This window comes from Aspergillus eucalypticola (assembly GCF_003184535.1).
Source record: "Aspergillus eucalypticola CBS 122712 chromosome Unknown BO83scaffold_50, whole genome shotgun sequence".
NCBI classification, from domain to species: Eukaryota; Fungi; Ascomycota; class Eurotiomycetes; order Eurotiales; family Aspergillaceae; genus Aspergillus; species Aspergillus eucalypticola.
Window position 1 is genome coordinate 1 of NW_020290324.1, and position 17,972 is coordinate 17,972.

The 17,972-nt window shown below is 46.6% G+C and overlaps 6 protein-coding genes across 6 annotated transcripts; 5 read left to right on the forward strand and 1 right to left on the reverse strand.

The window, feature by feature from the left end:
* The first annotated feature begins 1,107 nt into the window (after positions 1–1,107).
* BO83DRAFT_383630 (uncharacterized protein) lies at positions 1,108–1,599 on the forward strand. The gene is made up of 2 exons (XM_025532512.1): positions 1,108–1,276; positions 1,344–1,599. Exons 1-2 carry the CDS (start codon positions 1,151–1,153, stop codon positions 1,413–1,415), a joined length of 198 nt encoding a protein of 65 aa, XP_025381995.1. The 5' UTR covers positions 1,108–1,150; the 3' UTR covers positions 1,416–1,599.
* A 4,602-nt stretch (positions 1,600–6,201) lies between these two features.
* Positions 6,202–7,242, forward strand: BO83DRAFT_404150 (FtsJ-like methyltransferase family protein; the record flags this gene model as incomplete). Its single annotated transcript, XM_025533680.1, has 4 exons — positions 6,202–6,246; positions 6,297–6,752; positions 6,790–7,203; positions 7,225–7,242. 4 exons carry the CDS (start codon positions 6,202–6,204, stop codon positions 7,240–7,242), a joined length of 933 nt encoding a protein of 310 aa, XP_025381996.1.
* A 753-nt stretch (positions 7,243–7,995) lies between these two features.
* BO83DRAFT_404151 (uncharacterized protein) lies at positions 7,996–9,558 on the forward strand (the record flags this gene model as incomplete). Its single annotated transcript, XM_025533681.1, is given in 7 exon segments — positions 7,996–8,074; positions 8,861–8,895; positions 8,969–9,007; positions 9,059–9,275; positions 9,295–9,329; positions 9,358–9,480; positions 9,502–9,558. 7 exon segments carry the CDS (start codon positions 7,996–7,998, stop codon positions 9,556–9,558), a joined length of 585 nt encoding a protein of 194 aa, XP_025381997.1.
* Positions 9,559–10,523: 965 nt separating this feature from the next.
* BO83DRAFT_373228 (uncharacterized protein) lies at positions 10,524–12,854 on the reverse strand (the record flags this gene model as incomplete). Its single annotated transcript, XM_025530024.1, has 9 exons — positions 10,524–10,689; positions 10,741–11,000; positions 11,071–11,139; positions 11,192–11,230; positions 11,285–11,861; positions 11,918–12,128; positions 12,181–12,331; positions 12,569–12,614; positions 12,709–12,854. 9 exons carry the CDS (start codon positions 12,852–12,854, stop codon positions 10,593–10,595), a joined length of 1,596 nt encoding a protein of 531 aa, XP_025381998.1. The 3' UTR covers positions 10,524–10,592.
* Positions 12,855–14,278: 1,424 nt separating this feature from the next.
* BO83DRAFT_404152 (uncharacterized protein) lies at positions 14,279–15,293 on the forward strand (the record flags this gene model as incomplete). The annotated part of the gene is made up of 4 exons (XM_025533682.1): positions 14,279–14,518; positions 14,542–14,879; positions 14,972–15,166; positions 15,233–15,293. 4 exons carry the CDS (start codon positions 14,279–14,281, stop codon positions 15,291–15,293), a joined length of 834 nt encoding a protein of 277 aa, XP_025381999.1.
* A 549-nt stretch (positions 15,294–15,842) lies between these two features.
* On the forward strand, positions 15,843–16,691 carry BO83DRAFT_460243 (uncharacterized protein). The gene is made up of 2 exons (XM_025537197.1): positions 15,843–16,054; positions 16,115–16,691. Exons 1-2 carry the CDS (start codon positions 15,943–15,945, stop codon positions 16,279–16,281), a joined length of 279 nt encoding a protein of 92 aa, XP_025382000.1. The 5' UTR covers positions 15,843–15,942; the 3' UTR covers positions 16,282–16,691.
* Positions 16,692–17,972: the final 1,281 nt, after the last annotated feature.

A 17,972-nucleotide genomic window follows, 5' to 3' on the forward strand; every position in this document is an offset into this window, starting at 1 on the left:
AAATGAGCATGAGCCTGGCTGATCCTAGAGCTAGGGATTGAATTAGCCTCTAGCCTAGCTGAAAGGCACCTGACCTGATGTTGTATTGTAGTTCTTGTTCCAGGCCTTAAAATCACAAGTAGATGTCGATCTATGCGAGATACTGTATTTTCTTAATTTTCGGTCATACACTACTCTCCCCTTGTTTCAATAATTGGCATGATAACATTATCAGACCATCTTTTTAATCAAATAATAAGTTAATATGCATTTATCTTGTTTTTTTTTTTTTTTTTTTTTTTTTTGTTTCTGAAGTAGGAATATCAGTGACACAGACAGAGCAATGAGAAAAGATTACAAAACTTGATATTACTGCGTTGTATATGTCTAATAATTGTATGAAAATTTTACTTACTACAGAAATGATCAGCTCAGTGAGCTTCATACCAATCAGGGATACTGTGATGGCCCGGGTATGCCGTGGCCAGCTAACAAAATAAATTTGTCAATCTTGCAGATACAGCAAACTTTTCAGGTCTTGTGATAGCTAGTTTGGTGCTCGGTCGGGCTGCGGGGTTTGTATTACTGATCTTGATTATATTTATTCTCTTAGATTAAATCAGGGCTTTTTTTAGCATTGTTATTGGCGGGGAGGACTTCCGCTCCTATTAAAATACTTACTGGACTGACTCATGAACCTCAGCGCCTTCTAAAGACTATGATTAGTCAGCTTTATATTATTATTCTAATATTATGATGAAGATTTGTATTCTTCCCCTCCCAATCCAACCCCCACTCTCCGCGGGCCAATGAGTATTAATCACTCAACTTCATGTTGTAGGAGGCCGCTGGTACTTCAAACTCTTGTCATATAACTGTATATCTCTGGATTTCGCCTAGATTAGAAGACAGGTACGGGATCTATATCATGCTGACCACTACACGACGCGCACCCGGTATTTGGAAGTGTGGAGATAGGTCTGATTTTGAACAAAAAGTATTTGGAGCATATGACTAGGTCCAACCAATAGAAGCTTGGAAGTATATATCTTATATTCTGATATCTTATAAATGACTGCTCTTGTTCACCCTGCCTATCCTCTAAGTGCAATCTCTAGTTTCTTTTCTATTAGACTTTGTGGACTCTACTATACTTCGTGAACCGCTCAAAATGCGGGTTCAAACAGTCATTGCCTCTGTCTTCCTCGGCGTCGGCATAGCCACAGCGGCAGAAACTTGTGATAACAGCTATTCTGAAAAGGACTGTAACTGGGAAGGCACTGCTCTGTTCTGTGGTGTAAGTGATCATCCTGTTGGCTATACAGATAATGGATGGACACTTGTGGTAACAACTAAGTACGAAGGCCATCTGGCTCTCGAGCTCACAGGCAAGATTAGCCTGGAATGTTATGAAATCTATGGATCCGGCTGTGTGACTGGTTGGAAAAACTTGTAGTGCCCGTTTATGACTTTCTGATATCCTCCAAACCTCATGTTCTATTAACTAATATTCTACAGCCAGCTAGGATGAAGGGCTTGGAGGTTATATATTGATTAGTGATTTGTGATTTGGGCGGCTTGCATTACTCTATTTCTTGGATATAATTTGATATAGCGGATACCAAGTTGTCCTATATAAAAGGGTCTTCAATTTCACTCCAAGCACATCTTCAAAGAGCCCACATATGGAATCAATCACCGAAACAAAATCATAGCAACACAATACTATGAATCCTATTAATCTTCTGTCTCAGAACGTTCTGATATGGTTGTAAAATCTTAGTTTAGGCCATTTCAAGTTTGGTAAAACTCGGCCGAACCTCGCCAGTCTCGACATACACGTAATATTTTTTTTCGGGGTGCTTGACAAAGTCTGACTTCCTACACGATCGCCTTGGCTCGTAACGTCTGATTATTCGGGCTGGGTGGTGCTCGTGAGGTTAGCTTCTTCACGCCAGATTTGACAGAGCTGGTCAAGTAGCCCAGTTTTTCTTGTATAGAACTTTGATTCTTTTAGTCATTTCTACAGTAAACGTTACAAGCAGCTACTAGTACGGGAGTACCCTTTGATTTCCTTTCCCTTATTCTATTTTTCGCCAATGGGTGAGGGTACAGAAAAGTTACGCTTATCAGAACGACAGACATGCCGTGCTCAGCCATACATGGTAAGATTCTTAGTTCAGGTATGTTGGGCCACCGCGGAGCACGCAATAAAGCTGTTGTAGACTAAAAGATTGGAGAGCAACATTTATATATGGGAGAAATAAAAAAGGAAAGGTAAACAGATCAAGAGGCAGAAAGAAAAGATAGAAAACGAACACATCCCACACTCCGTTGGATTCTTGTGCTGGGATGGCGATCAAATCAAAGCACTTCAAGCTTCAAGGCTTCTCTGATAGTAATGTTTATATAATAGTGACTGATTGATATATATGACAATTAGGATAAGGCCCTCGCATCAGACAGATCTTGGGTTCAGCTTGTTTCTGGATAAGTAACTTTTTATGATATTAAGGGCCTGGAGTAGGTCCATGTTCGCATTTATATTCTGTTAGGGTCAACATTAGGGCCAGTAAATTATAAAATGCTGCGTAACGAGTGTCAAAAGTCGAAGAACATATCAACTGGGGAAGCCAAGAAAGCGCATTTGTACAGCGTCACAACTATCACCCGTTGATGGCTTATCAGGATTGGATTTGATCATGTCTATCTAACTTCGCCAGCGGAGAGTTAGTTGCGCTGAATCCAAATAAGGGGCTTTTCTCCCTTCTTACTGTTAATGCTTCGGAGCAGACTCATTCGTGTCATGTTACATCTGATTATTTCCGATGAGCTTCCCGGGCGGGCTTGGTTCTGACTCGCGTCACTATTCCAGCCTTCAATAATAAAGGCCGGCAGCGAACCACTTAAATCCTTCGACAGTGGTATCTGCGGATCTATGACAACACTTACACCATAGTCGGGTAGGGAATTATCTGTCAGACCAAAGTCCATATCCACCGGGGCAACGCCACCCAAATGATCGTCGTCGACGGATGATCTTCGTACCTACACCTAGTCCCGACACGTATATATCAGGGGATATACCCATGAACTTGCCCATATTCGGACTGAATGGGAGAGGATAAGTCATGGGAATTTGTTAACGTTTTCTTCTTTTCTTCTTCTTCCCTTTTTTCCCCAGTTATTTCTTAACCAGATGATTCATTGAAGCATGGCTACTTTTGATCTATATTTATTGGTTCATACAGAAAATTCGAAGGGTGAACCGCCAGTTACTACGATACCGTTGATATTCTGTCCGTTTTTCAGTGATCATTTTCAGTACACTAGTTCGGTACACTTTGGTAGCTGGGACAACATGCTACAGGAACATGATCTACATTTCTATTACAGCAGACTGTGCTGGCTGAGCAAGATCCACCCTGATCAAAAGGATTGCTTAGAAAAGATGACTCAACATACGGGCTGAACAAAAAGTCTGTTGGTGTCACACACTAAGCACCTAGCATCGCTAGTCTGTCTTAGTGACGCCACACGCTATGTGGAAGTCATGACAACCGAGCCAAGCGGGCTCCGCCGCTGCGCCAGTTTCAATCTGACAAATAAAATTTTCAGTTGTGTGTAGTCGTCGCATAGCTTCTAAACATTTGCAGATAAAGCACTAAGATAGTTTGCCACCGCGGTGCGTGGGCGAAGGCAGAGATGTTATGCGCTACCTCGTCCAATTTACAGCGCAGGACCCATAGTCACAGTGCAACTGGGCTTACCTATAATAAGTATCTGGTATTTCGCTTTGCACAAATTCAGCTGTCTTTCAACACGATTTCAGGATGCCTTAAGTAAGATGATATGCTTTACTGGCTAGATCAATAAGGAGAGTAAAGTCTCTGTTGTATTCTCTCGAGGCGCTGCGCAGCAAGGCGCGTGTAGAAGGGGTAGCTGGTACGTCAGTTAGATCTCGATCACGCGACCAAGCCTACTAGTATTACTGCTCAACATGATATTACTGTAACTGGGTGTGCCCTGGTAAATACATAAACTATTGCGCTTTTTGGAAAGGAATTATACATATGTAAAACCATTTTTTGGGGGGGCGCGCATGGACACATTTGAGGATTTTTGTATAGGTCAGATTCTGACGCAACAAACAGTAAGAACAAGAACAGTTTCGACAATGGAGAAGGTGGGCTCCACAAAGGTCGTACCCATCTAAACTTGTCCTGCGATAGGTTGTTAACGGAATATAGCCCTCAATTGCACTACCACTGAGTAATAAAGTAATTTCTAATTCGGCTAATAGGAGTGGCGTTTGGGTTAGTGACTTTCATATTGATACTGCATGTTGCGCGGAGTCAGAGCACGGCGGGGTTCCGACTGCTGATACCATACCTTTTCCATTAGCAGAAACAATCTCCGTGCAGGGGCTTACAGCTCGGCGTGGTTTGAAATAAACTCCGCGTGGTCTAACACTAAATACGGAATAACCCTTTTCCATCTTAACCATGATGAGGACTTTGATTTTCATAAAAATTACATATTTTCCGTATACTAAAATAATACACATATTAAAACTAAGCTTAAGAATATCATAAAAAAAGATTTTCTAATAAAACACTCTAATAAGCACCCTAAGTACCCGAAAATCCCTAAATACCCTAAAAATTCTGATATATAGCTTATTATAGGCTCATCGTGGTTTAAAACTAAGATTCTTGACCATGATGAGCTTTTGCCAAGAACAGCTCGGCGTGGTCTGAAGGGGGCGGTGAGATGACTGGCAGAATATTAGACCACGCTCACCTTTTTTCAGACCATGATGAGCTGCGACCCGGATGACTGGCAGAATGTTAGATCACGCTCACCTTTTTTCAGACCATGATGAGCTGCGACCCGCCGTGCAGCGCTATCGACGGGGATCAGAAAGATAACGTCAGCTCTTCAGCTACACCCACCAGTCTTACAGACTATTAATCCTTCACTTTCCATTTAGCTCCACTCTCGCTCTACTTTCTTATGCAGTGAGCAAGTCTGGCCTGCTGCAGCCAATAGTCAAAACCTCAATTCTAGGACCAACACAAGCTACCTCAAAATGCGACCGGCCCCAGGTAACACCGTATAGACCAAATCTACCCAGACCCGGCTCACAGCCACCGGCAGCCGCGTCACAGCACCGCAAGACAATGTTTTGGATAATGATTACTGCATTTACGTGCCCGCGGAAGCTGGCCCCAAGATCTATCAGAATTCGCTAGCCCGATTCACTGCTTGACGGTTCCTATCAAGTATCAGAATATTCTCAGATGTCTGGAAAAACAATCTGCCAGACGAGTTTTGTTTACTGGATAAAAGGGAGAATCAAGAGCTCATAGCCAGCCGATGCCTTATTGTTATGGGCCGCTACCTCAAAAAAGAACATTTGTGATCTGCCAAGCTATGGGACTAGCCGAACAGAGATCGATCTTGCTAGCTGCTAGCATCAGGCTCGGATGATAACACCATCAAGCTGTGGGATGTTGCTACAGGCGCTGTCAAGCATATCCTGGAAAGCCATTCTGACTGAGTTTGGTTGGTCGCCTTTTCAGGCGATGGCCAGCTGCTAGCATCAGGGTCCCGTGATAAGACTATCAAGTTGTCACAACAATGGTGTGTATCTGTTGGTTCCCGCAGGCAGATAACATCTGGATAGTACCTCGGCCTGCGCTATCCGCTATCGTGCCCTTCATCGTTCCGCAGAGTATCCTTGTCATTATTCGTATGCTCCATACCAGCAATTCATCCCGTGGGTTATCGCGGCCACACGATTCAGCTTATTGCATTAGTTATTCCGCTGTGATGAGCGGCCTCGAGGCCTGATTGGAATTGAATAAAGTTCGACATGCCTGTCAATGCCATGTCAATATACCGTGCGAGAGGACAAACTTCGTCGTGATCTGTTATTGGCTGTTAATATTCAACAATATCAACCCAGCTTACATTTATGTATAGTCAATCCCCCATTTACTTTATGTACATATTCGTTCCTTCTTCTTCTTTTATAGTAAATACTGGTTTCCTTTCACCTAATGTCTCTAATAACAGAGAATAAACGATGCCAGGAGTATGAACACGCCTCTGCCGTACATGATGTATCTCAGGGTACCCTTCCCTATCACAAGGCATCTGCCTCCCAGGCTAGCGAGTTCCAAAGACCCGCTAAGATCATAGCACATTACGTGTTAAATGAGGGTGCCGGAGTTCCAGCGATTATCCGAGCTTCGGCATAAGGTCAGGTCAGGTCGGCCATTTCATGGATTTCGAGTCAACAAGTAAGATAGGGTTGGAAAAATCCGGCGGGTGATCAGTTCTTCGAAAAGGAGCTTCAAATAGCAGATAACGCTGACAAGGAAGCAGCCAAGAATTTCTTCAAAATGATAAAAGGAATAGGACACGACATGCACCGGCTTACGGATGTTTTCCGAATCCATAACCCTGTTCTGGACAAACAACGTATCCTTGACATGCGTATGGCACCGGGAGGCTGTCTTGGGATAGCATTGCAGGTTAATCCCAAAACACGAGCTATAGGATTCGGCTTGCCAAAGTGTGAAGGAGGTCACAATGTCCTTCTACTCAAGCATCCCACTATTTCGGCGAAGTTCATTGACATCACCCTGTTGGCTGCGGATATGGGCTGGTTGGACATCCCGAACGATCAGTCCAGATGCGGGGAAATTCTTGCTCCGTCAATTCGACCGGGACAGGCATTGGATCTAATCATATGTGACGGTAAGGTGCTTTAGTCATCACAACATGGCCACCTACCGGGAGCATCGAGAAGCCAGCAGGCTGACCCTGACACATCTGGCACTTGGACTGGGGCATACCAAGCTGGGGGGAACCATTGTTATTCTTCTTCACAAGGTCAAATCCTCACATACCCTACAATTACTGCATGCAATCAGTACTTTTTCTTCAGTGCGACTGTACAAGCATCCAAGGTTCCATGCCAAGCGATCTTTATTCTACATGCTTGCAACAATCATCTGGCATTATTGTTCGGAGGCAGCCGTGGCAATTCAAGGGTGGAGGAGGATGTGGGAGATTGCAATGCTCGGAACGGACGATACGTTCAGTCAAGCGATTCAAGGTAACGTTCGGGACATTGATGTCATTTTGAAGAACTTTGACCCCAGATTAGCAGTCCTAGGTAAGCATATCTGGGGTGTCCAGGCAGATGCGCTGGTAAGAACTTTTTTTCTCAAGTACAGTCTATCTCCTTGACTGAGCGCTACATGTATTATAGTTCTGTTGTACGGGATTGTATAAGTTGTATTGGGGCAGTTCTTAAAAAAGAACATTATTCCAAGATCAACTACTGACCCTGCTCAACCCATTGCAGCAATTTTATATATTAGTTACTGAAGCCCTAGGGACTGTATATGACACAAGAAGTTTGATTACTTTGGGCATCGCTATTTACTTTCTTGGATGAGTCTAAACTTTATAACATTTATTATATACTGATAGCTATCTTGAGAAAAGGCAATCTGGCGAAATTTTAAGTTACGATATATCCCTCTGATAGCATAGGTCCATAGAGCAACATCTCCACACATCCGTATCAAGAGATCCATATGCTGATGACTGATATGTAGTAAGACTAAGACTATCATAGTATGTACTATAAATTCACCCCAGTGCAGAGGTTTATTCAAGAATAATAAGAATCCATCTGCATGATTAATTGAAATAACCAGGGACCAAGGGTATGTTGCTGACTTACCCCTTCTTTTGGATCGCCCGACCCTTATTTCTCACTCTCATCTCTCACTCTTCCTCTGCCAACACCAGCAGCCTGCACATTCTAAGTTATAGCTATCCACTGCATCAGCCAATCCTTTCAATACTTCATCAGTGGTCCAGATCACAACCATGCTGAGGTCTGGGATATACTTCAGTTACAAGGGCTCCGGTACTAGCAGTCAGGTAAGTAACACTCTTTATTGTAGATCCAAAACACCGGCTAACAATCTAATGTCCAAAAGCGAAACTACTGGTGCTCCCACGGCTACTCTAACAGCTCTACCTCAGACTCATACTACTACTTTAACAGGTTAGTCATGTCATCCCACTCTATTCCATTCTCTCATCAATATTCTTCTACTATTATCTGGACTGTGCCAAATCACTTCTACTAAAAGTTTTTTCTCTAGTAATAGATACCACTCTTCCGTTCCTAATGGGAGGACCTACTACAATGACGGTAATAGTGGCTCGATTTATACTCCTTCTTATAGAAAGAAATAGATGGGGTCTGACAAAGTGCTGAGAGATTCTTTACATCTATATGTTAGCTTGAAGTGATTTTCCCATGACTGTCTCAGTTCTTATAGGGATACTTTGTAACAGCAGTAACGAGTCTGTAGAGAATCTATTCAAAGCAGCAAAGCAGAGGCTTGACTAGCTGTGCCTTTTGGAACTCTTTTTTGCTTAGTTTTCTCTTCTCCTTTCTTTTTGTCTGGATATTTATTTGAATGAGAGCAATGCATAGGGTACAGGCATCCTAGATTATAACATAATTAGTACTCTTTATAATAGGAGTTTGTTATACAGAGGAAGCCCTCTCTTAGAATGAGTTACAAGAATTAAACTTGAGAGTCTGCGCTGACTGATCCCAGCATAGGAACATGTCAATAGTGTGGATGTCAGTAATATATTAAGTACCTATCCAGCTAAGGGATCGCGAGGCTGAAAACCCAACGACATTGTTCCAGAGTGAAGCAATCCCAGGCGACGAACCCTGATGCATCATGACTACCGAGTTTGATACGCTCGAAGCGCGGTTGCCTCAGTAATCTTCCTTGATATTGGTTTGCATATGAACTGACACATATTTCAGAGCATGAGGAGAACGGGCAGTTCTCAGACCTCATAGTCATAAGCCAGTCATCAAGCCCCCGGCTCATCGTTCAAGCCCCCGGCTCATCGTTGCAACGTGTGCCCGCAGTCGCCATTTTTCGACAAGGCTGCAAATGGTGATTTCGAGGTTAATGTATCAGCGGTAACACCCAGAGACTGATTGTTAAACTCTACAAAGAAGCCTAAATTGCGCGTTGAATACGTCCTCGATTACTCTTTCATTATTTCAAAGATGTTCGGTTTCCTTTACCATGCTTACTATGACGACTCACCAGAGATTTTGGGTGATCCCGCCGGGAAACGTGATACTGCTGCAGAAGATAATGTGCTGCTTTTAATGGGATTACCATCAACGGAACGGATCGCCCAAGATATTATCTCATGGCTGTGGAGGCGTGTGCAGACCAACTTGAGAAATCTACATTGTGGCAGCCGAATATTTGATTCAAGTATTGAAAGATATATCTAGGAGGATAGACATCACTGACGACTGCGAGAAATGGGTCGCAATGTCCGCCAAGAGCAGACCTACGTGTGATTCTTATAAGATTTTTCCTTCGACGTCTCGATACGCCTAAGAGATATCGCCAGATTGATGAAGTCTGAAAAGACCATCCAGAGTTTGTGTACGAGCTATCCGCTGATTTGATAGAAAGAATCGTTGAACTGAAGAAATGACCATGGTAGGGGCGCCTTTGTTCAGAATGTCATCTGACTAATTATTGACAATAGGATTGTTAGAGTATCTCACGTTCTGTTCTGTTGCAAGCGTGCATCAAACACAGAGTCATTTCTATTGCGGGCTCTGTGCGAAGTCTTTCAACAGCAGAACTAATCATCGGCAGCATGACGCCGCTAGACATAGCTGGTGCAATGATACTAACATTCCGGTCGCCTGAATAAGCTCGACACTACCTCCTGAATAGACATGGTGGGGGTTGATTTTAATACATTTTTTCACATTGTACCTAATGAGGAAGGTACGCCTGCTTCGCCGCGTGGATGGTGTTCGCTCATTTTCATAGTGCTCATGAACGTTACAAGCTCGATGTTAACAAGAGTACTTGGAAACATCACATTTGCACTACAGCTGTGGCGGGCATCGCTACATATGATGAAGCTGATCGGAAAATCAAGAGCTCGCCAATTCGCGAGCTGACTAAACATGACACTACTACTTGCCGATAGGTTCTTGGAAGGCAGGGTCTCATGCATGTTTAAAGAGTAAACGCAGTGTTGCCAAAGATGTTCACGAGATTTTTGGAGCTACTGCCAAACCATTAACAGCAACTTGATGACTGTCCTGATATTCCTGGTCTACATGAGAGTCGCACTGGAAGAGCTTGCTTTTCCTGATCACATTTTCCTTTACCCCGGCCTTATTCACGTCTCATGTGTAAGTCTCATATGGCCACATTCCATCAGCTAATTGCAGTCTGCCCTTATCCCAACATGCACCCCGCAACTTCAAACTGTTTCGAAGTATGCAGATCAATTTATTGCTCCTCCGTGTCCACCACTGAAAGGGGTAGACGTCATAACATGTGGAATGTAAGATAATGAGTGCTATATGTAATATTTGAACAAATAAAGGTTGCTGATATCTGATATCACTGGAGATGTCGGCGACATAAGTTCATTGGGTGCCTGCTGAACGGTTCCTGGCTACATGGACATCCAATGCTGCCAATTCTATTTTGGGACCTGCCATGTTATAAGGTTTTACTCGGCACTGTGTTATTTGAATTCACCGAGATGTGATCGCAGTGCTTTAAGAGAGCTCTGAACCGGCGCACCTTGATTTCGGCGCTAAACAGCTGTGAGTGACAAGAGTCGCCAGAGCGCCCAGGAGCTACCCACCTGAACAATTTGCTCCGTGCTATTGCACGTATGGTTTTAGCTGTTGTAAATTCTGTTTCACCGCCACAGCCCATAGACGGGGGCCAGATCGGAAGCACATTCGACTGTGTCAAAACAGATCTTGCCCATGTTTCTAGTTGCTGCATCCGCTCATAAATGTATGGTATGTTGGTCCTCGCAGATGGACACCTAATGAGATTAAGGATAAAATGAGTTGCTGAGGCTAGAACTCGCTGAGCCTGTATTAATACAGACCATCCCTAAACAGTGTTAGGAGCCGAATATTCACATGTTTCAACTTTGAATTTCAGGCGATAGTGAAATTCTCACATCAGGATCAGCCGAGAATCGCGGATAAGGCGTGAGAGATTGAGGATCATTCGCAATGATTCCTAGGGGCTGCGAGCCAAGCATTACTATTTATGATCCCAAAAAGTAGAGATATACTTACCGTGGTGCTAACAATAGAACCTTGAAGAACACAGTAGTACTGCAAATGGACAGACATCAGTAACATTGTACCATGCATATAAGGGGGTCATACAGTCATCCACCACGCTCTCCGGCGAGCTTCCGCAAATTTATCAAATCCTTCGCCAAGAGAATGCAGAGACATGTCCAGCGCTATGGCCAGAGCCTGATTAGCATGGTATCGCATTTTAATGAGGTTACCTTGTTGGTTGTATTCGTATGTCGAAAGCACGAGAAGTGCTAGAAGGCTTTCAAGTTCCACTGGTGTCTTCGGATGAAATGGCTCTCGATCTACAAGAGGCCTTTCGGTGGTCAACGCCCCTGGAGGATGGGTAGACCAGGCGTGAAGCTCGCAGTCGGTCTTGATAGCTTCATTTGCCAGCTGTGCATACATGTGCGCAAATGTACGGCGGCAGATGACAGACGCAGCTCCCCACGGTTCTGGGTCATTTGGGTGCGGAACCAGTGCCACAATCGCCGAAATTGAAAGACTTAAAGGAGACCGTGGCTTGTAGACGAGTATTGGCTGTTCTGATGGCGAATCTGTGATTGAGCTGACATAATCTAGGGGCTGATCAGGAGCCTGTGGTTCAACCCTTGGTGGAAGCATGGGAAAGTGATTATGGATCAAGTCATAGTACGCGTTAAGACTGACGATCTCGGGTCAGAATCCGTGAAGCCATGACTGGAATGACTCAGCACCCACATGGCATCTTCGCTGCCGTATGTTCTAACCAAGGCCCGAGACGGAATATCTGGTGGTGAACGGGTCGGCTCCAGTTGGCCATAGGCATTATGATCAGTGTTTGGGACAAAGAGATCGGCAAAAACGGGGTGGACATGGATGGGGAAGTCCGAGCTTCTCAGCCCTGCCCTGGGGACTGATAGGACGTCAATCTGGCCGACCATACCGGATGCTAGGCGTGCGTTAGTTGCTGCCCATGAGTTGGAATCGGGGCCTGAGCGTACAATCGTCAGAATCCGCTGATACCGGGAGGGTAGTAGTAGAGTCCTCGACGCCACCCCGTTGAGAATCTGCGGTACTGTATGGCTTGTTTGTCTTCCTTGAACCACCCCTTCTACTGGGCAAATAAGAGCAATACTTATTCCTACTGGAACACTTTTGTCCAGAACAAGCACATCAGCACACGTCCTCAGATGCCAAGGAAAAATTGGACAGCTGATGGCGAGCGATATGGGGCGCCAAAACCAGCCAGGCGAACCATGACAGAACGGGGAAACGGCTGCAGAGACGAAAAGGGGAGGGAAAAGCTAACGAAAACAAGACTGGGAGGGAAAGCACCCATAGATGTTGAAGTTTATGGCGATTCGGAAGGGAAGTAGATGGTATACCTACCTTTATACACGGGTCTTTTCCATCACAACGTGTTCTTGAAGCACGACTGATATAAACGAGTACGCATTAATCCCGGTAAGCCGACAGCAAGATGGCTTGCAGTAGCAAACGAAGACGGATATGATGAGGAGGGGACTTACCAGGCTAAACAAGCTACTTTGACGGGGGGCTTGGCAAACTTTTTGCGGACCACCGTGGGTCTAGCAGCCTTGGACTGTGTAACCGCCAGTGCCACTGGAGGGATATGCTTCTTTCCGACAGGCTGTTCCGGATCCTCTTGAAACATGGCGGTGAATGTTGTGCAAACAACAAAGGATTAAACGGGCGTCTACCCTCAGAAAAGGTCATGCACGCCTAGTGGAGCGTACTGCCATTACCGTGCACCCCCAATGCTTGCTTTGACTGACTATTGGGGAGAGTCCAAGACCTGTTTCAACCGTAATAACAGCAACACAACAACAATGGCACTGACAACAGTCTTCGAATTTCCTGACACGGGGGAGCCAAACTGCAGGCAGGCCCTTTAATGCAAAATCGACGGACGTAGTTTGGTATACAGCCTGAAGACCAGCTGAAAGGAACCCTGCACGACCTAATCCTCATTCAGGCCCGGAAGAGGGTAATCCCCGAAGTGTGGCTGTTCGGAATTTGCTTTGGAGATCCGGTCAAGCGTAAGGTAGCGCAAGGTGGGCCCAGATTAGTCAATATGTACCCCATCCGGCTGCATTTTGTCGAATCGTGATCGTCGATCCCCTGTTTCTGGTGGTTTTTTACTTTATGGGATTGCCCATCGCTTATCTCCTTTCACCGGATCTTGAAGGAAAGTGGCTCTGGGACAGGTCAGATTCACAACAGCATTCTTCGAGGGCCCGCAGCTAGTCTAGATAGATACTCCACACATTGCTTGACTCGTTCCCCTTTTTAGATATCCTTGATGCATATCCCCTCTGCTCATAACCCTCCTGCCTTCGGGGACCACCGGCGAGTGGCGGTTTCTGAATGCCATCGCTCTCTTTCCCATATGGGCCACAGCAGTGCGTCCTATTCCTTCACGTGATGAGATCCCAGAACAGTTAGCCGGGCGCGTGCACCACTCACGTATGGGGCCGCCTCGTACTACTATTGTCAATGGAAATGAACTTGTGTAAGTCCTGGTGGATCAGGTCCATGCTCTTTGGTGAGCTTGGATCAGGGAATGGGGGCGGCTGTCTGCATTCCTGGGATTGGTATATCCTCCGGGGCATCCCTGTCACAGACGGGGTATCTTCCCATCTAATTTCCATTCGCATTGGGTGTTGGAACGTAGGAAGGTTCGTATTGGTAAGTATGAGGCCAAAGCGTTGCTTGAATTGTCGTTATCTAGGCTCTGTAGCTGGAAGCAAGCAAGGCGTAAACGTAGCGTAGTGGTGTGTACATGATGTGGATAGGCACCTTGTCCACTGAGTGGGTGCTCCAACATTAGATATTGGAAGCGACCTACTCTACCTCCTAGGCTGATGGCTCACACCTCCACCTGATGGAGTTGGATGCCCCATACGGAGAGCACCCCGGGAACACCGCACATTCCGGAAAATCATGATTCTCCGGAGCCGACTCCTACTCCCGGGCCTGTATCCTGGAAAGAAACAATTTTTGAAATTTCAGCCAAGATCTCAAAGCTGGTTCAATCTATTAACCTGGCTCCTGGCTATCGCCCAATACCCAGAAGTCATGGTTGGTGGCACTATTTGGCCAGTGTTGGGAATTCAGCCCCTGAACCACCTCGAGCATGCCACGCAAATCATAGCCGAGGCCACAGCACTGTTGGAGCTCGACAGCACCAACCGCGCCAAAGTACCAGCCACATCTCTGGAAGCACTTTTGAACAGCGTGATCAATCTAGCTAAGAAGGCCCGAGAGCAACTATCCGGACAGGAGATCCTGGGAAAGCTAAACAGTGTGCAGCCGATCGTAGAAGAATTACCCTCATCAAGAACGCAGTCAATAATGCATTCGCATCACCGGCTCCTGTCGCAACCAACACGGCCACTCGAATTGCCTCCTGGGCTGACGTAGTCCGGTCGGGCACGCCTTCATACCCGTCGACACCGAACAGCAGAGCCTCCACAACCGCAAGTGTCAGGGATAGAGAAACCGTTGTGAAGCTGGATGCAAACGCGGCGGCCGTATGCCGCCAGGTATCATCGGAAGACCTCTGCAAACGTATGAACGATGCATTAAGCTCACGGATAAATCTGCTTGGGAAGGCCCCTCAGGCCATAGCCGCAAAACGACTGAAGAGTGGGGACATAGTGCTGCACACAGCAACCACGTCAGAGGCAGACACTTTGAAGGACATCGAAGAAGAATGAATCAAAGTTCTCGGAACATCCGCGAGGGTGGTCAGACCCACAACCAACAAAGAGCCATTGAGAAAATTGAATCTGAGGATGCGGTGCTCCATGAGGGAGCGAAGGTAACGTACGTAGGCTGGCTAACCAGGGAAGGAAGAAAGAAACAAGCCTCATCCCCTGTCGTGGAGTTTACGACGAAATATCACGCGAACCCGTTCATCCAGGAGGGACAGGTGTTGAACGCGATTCACCACGACTGTGTTCTGTACGACTGGTTGTGCAGGCTTAAGCAGTGCTATCGATGTCACAAATTTGCCACACCGGTCCTCAGTGCGATGCCGAAGAGAGATGCAGATACTGCGCGGGAGCGCACAATACCAAGGAATGCATAGCGAAGGACATCGACCCGACGCCCACACCTGAATGCGTGCTGTGTAAGGGTTAACACATCGTCTGGAGCAATGCTTGTCCGCGGAGGAGAGAGCAAGCAAAGGTAGAGCGAGCCAGAAAGTCCCGCCTTACCTTCCAATATGAATCAGACGAACCAAGGCCAGTGCCTTCTGAAATCGCTGTCAAGGAGGTATAGAGAGGCCGCCAAATCCATTTAATAGAGGAAGCTACCTGGTTACTCTGACCGATACACCAACCCCGAGTCTGCCTCCGAGCCAGTCCCACCAATATGGCCTCCGCAGGAATATCCAGCCATCGACGCGCTGGAGAGGAGTAATGGCAGACGGCACACCGACGACGACAAACGCGATCACCTCGAAAGAATAGCAAGAGGGATAGAAGCCGAAGTCCAAGGGCTAGGCATTGCCGTCCAGCTCCGTCAGAAAGGCCACGAATGCCACCCTGAGAAGTGAGGATGCGCACGAACAACCAGTCCCAGGAGAGAAGTTAGAAACACTAGAGAACTTCTTCCACGTCACTCCCAGCCAACTATGAGCAAGCGACCCACTCTAGCAATACTACAGTACAACGCAATGAAAACCCGGGACAAAGTCATGGCTGCACTGCTTCAATACAGAAAAATCACAAGTTATGATGTGCTGGCTACCCAGAAACCATGGCGGAACCCTTCTGTTCATAAGTCCCACATTCCGTCCTTCAATATTTGAACTCGCACACCAAGACCACAGGAAGACCCGCGTCTGTTTCTTCGTCAATAGAAGGATCGCAAGCCATCACTGAACAGCCACACACCACACCCCAGACCTTAGCACACTAGAGCTAAATTGGGACGAGCATGATGAAATCATCATCATCCATAACGTATACAACCCCGTTCCAGACCTCGAACCGGCCAACAGTGCCATAACGACTTTACAAAGGGTACTAGATCGATGGAAGGGCCCGGAACAGATTACGGTGGGAGATTAAAACTTGCACCACCCCTATTGGGGGGGGGATCGGGGTGCAAAGGTCGGATTCTGAAGCAGAGGAGATTCTCCAGACAATAGAGGAGAACAAGTTGGGCCTTCTGTATAAACCAGGAACGATGACATTCAGGGCCAGAGACACGGAAATGACCATAGACCTATCCCTAGACACTTCGAGACCCCAAGATAGCCTTATCCGATGCAGCCCACGGGAAGACCTAGACCACGAATCAGATTACATCCCCTTGGAAACAATCCTGGCCAAGCCGACTCGGGACAGAACGGTGCCAGAACGGTGGAACTGGGAACGTACGGATGAAGACTGACTCTACACTCTAGCCTGACTCTACACTCTAGCCCGCCACCTGCTGCCGATTATGACTAGACTGGACACATAGCGTGACATTGACAGGGCAACACAAGGGGTTAGTAAGCGATCTTGACGGCCGTCCGAAATCGACACCGAATCGCGAATCAGCCCGCGTTTAATTCCGGGATGGACAAGAGAGTGCAAGGAAGCCCAGCAGCTCGCACGCCGACTCCGACGCCAATATCAACGGAGAAGGACCCCCGAATCCTGGGAAGCATACCTTCATGCGCGGAACCACAAAGCCCGACTGATCAGGAAAACCCTAAGGGACTATCACAGGAAGAGGATCAAACAAGCGACAAAGACGACGGATGGCCTCTGGAAACTCGCCAGATGGGCCAGGAACAGAGGGCCACACTCCGCATCCATACCACCCCTCCAGCGACCAGATGGACAAATGGAAACGGAAGCAACCAAGTTGGAGTTGTTCAAACAGGCTTTCTTTCCTCTCCCTCCAGAGGTGGCTCTAGAAGATATCGCGGACTATACCTACCCAACACTACTAGACTTTCCGCCAATCACTCTCAACGAAGTCACCCAAGCTATAAGCACATGCAGGGGAGGAAATCACCTGGGGAAGATACCATCCCAAGCCACTTGCTCCATCATCTCTCCCACTACATCGCTGAGTCCCTCCAACACCTCTACAACGCCTGCCTGAGGATTCGGTATTGCCCCCAACACTTCCGCGAATCGGTCACAGTTGCGCTCCGTAAACCTGAAAAAGGTGACTACGAGCAAGTGAAATACTACCGTCCAGTTGCACTTCTAAGCACGCTGGGAAAGGTCATGGAGTTAATCATCGCGAAACGAATCAGTCATGCAGTAGAGACTCAGAACCTACTACCGGCACAGCACATGGGAGGACGGAGAGGGGTCTCAACGGAATAGGCCGTACATATTCTGCTGGACAGAATACATACATCATGGAAAATATGCCCGCCGAATTTTGCTAGCGTTCTTTTCCTGGATGTATCGGGTGCCTTCGATCACGTCGCGCATGAGCGACTCCTTCATAACCTGCGGAGAGGAGGCATTGATCGGAACACGATGGGATGGATTCGAAGCTTCCCCAGTGACATAATGACAACGATTAGGATGAGTGAGATAAAGTCAGACGCATATTAGGTCAATGTGGGCATCCACAGGGGTCCCCGCTCTTGCCAATCCTGTACCTCTTCTACAACGCGGACCTCTTGGAGGAGATTGAGAATTAGGCATCCAAACCGCAGGATGGATAGATGATATCTACTTCTTCACCAGGAGCACATTAACAGAACAGAACTGCATCATTTGGAGCGAGCACACTGTCAAGGAGAAGA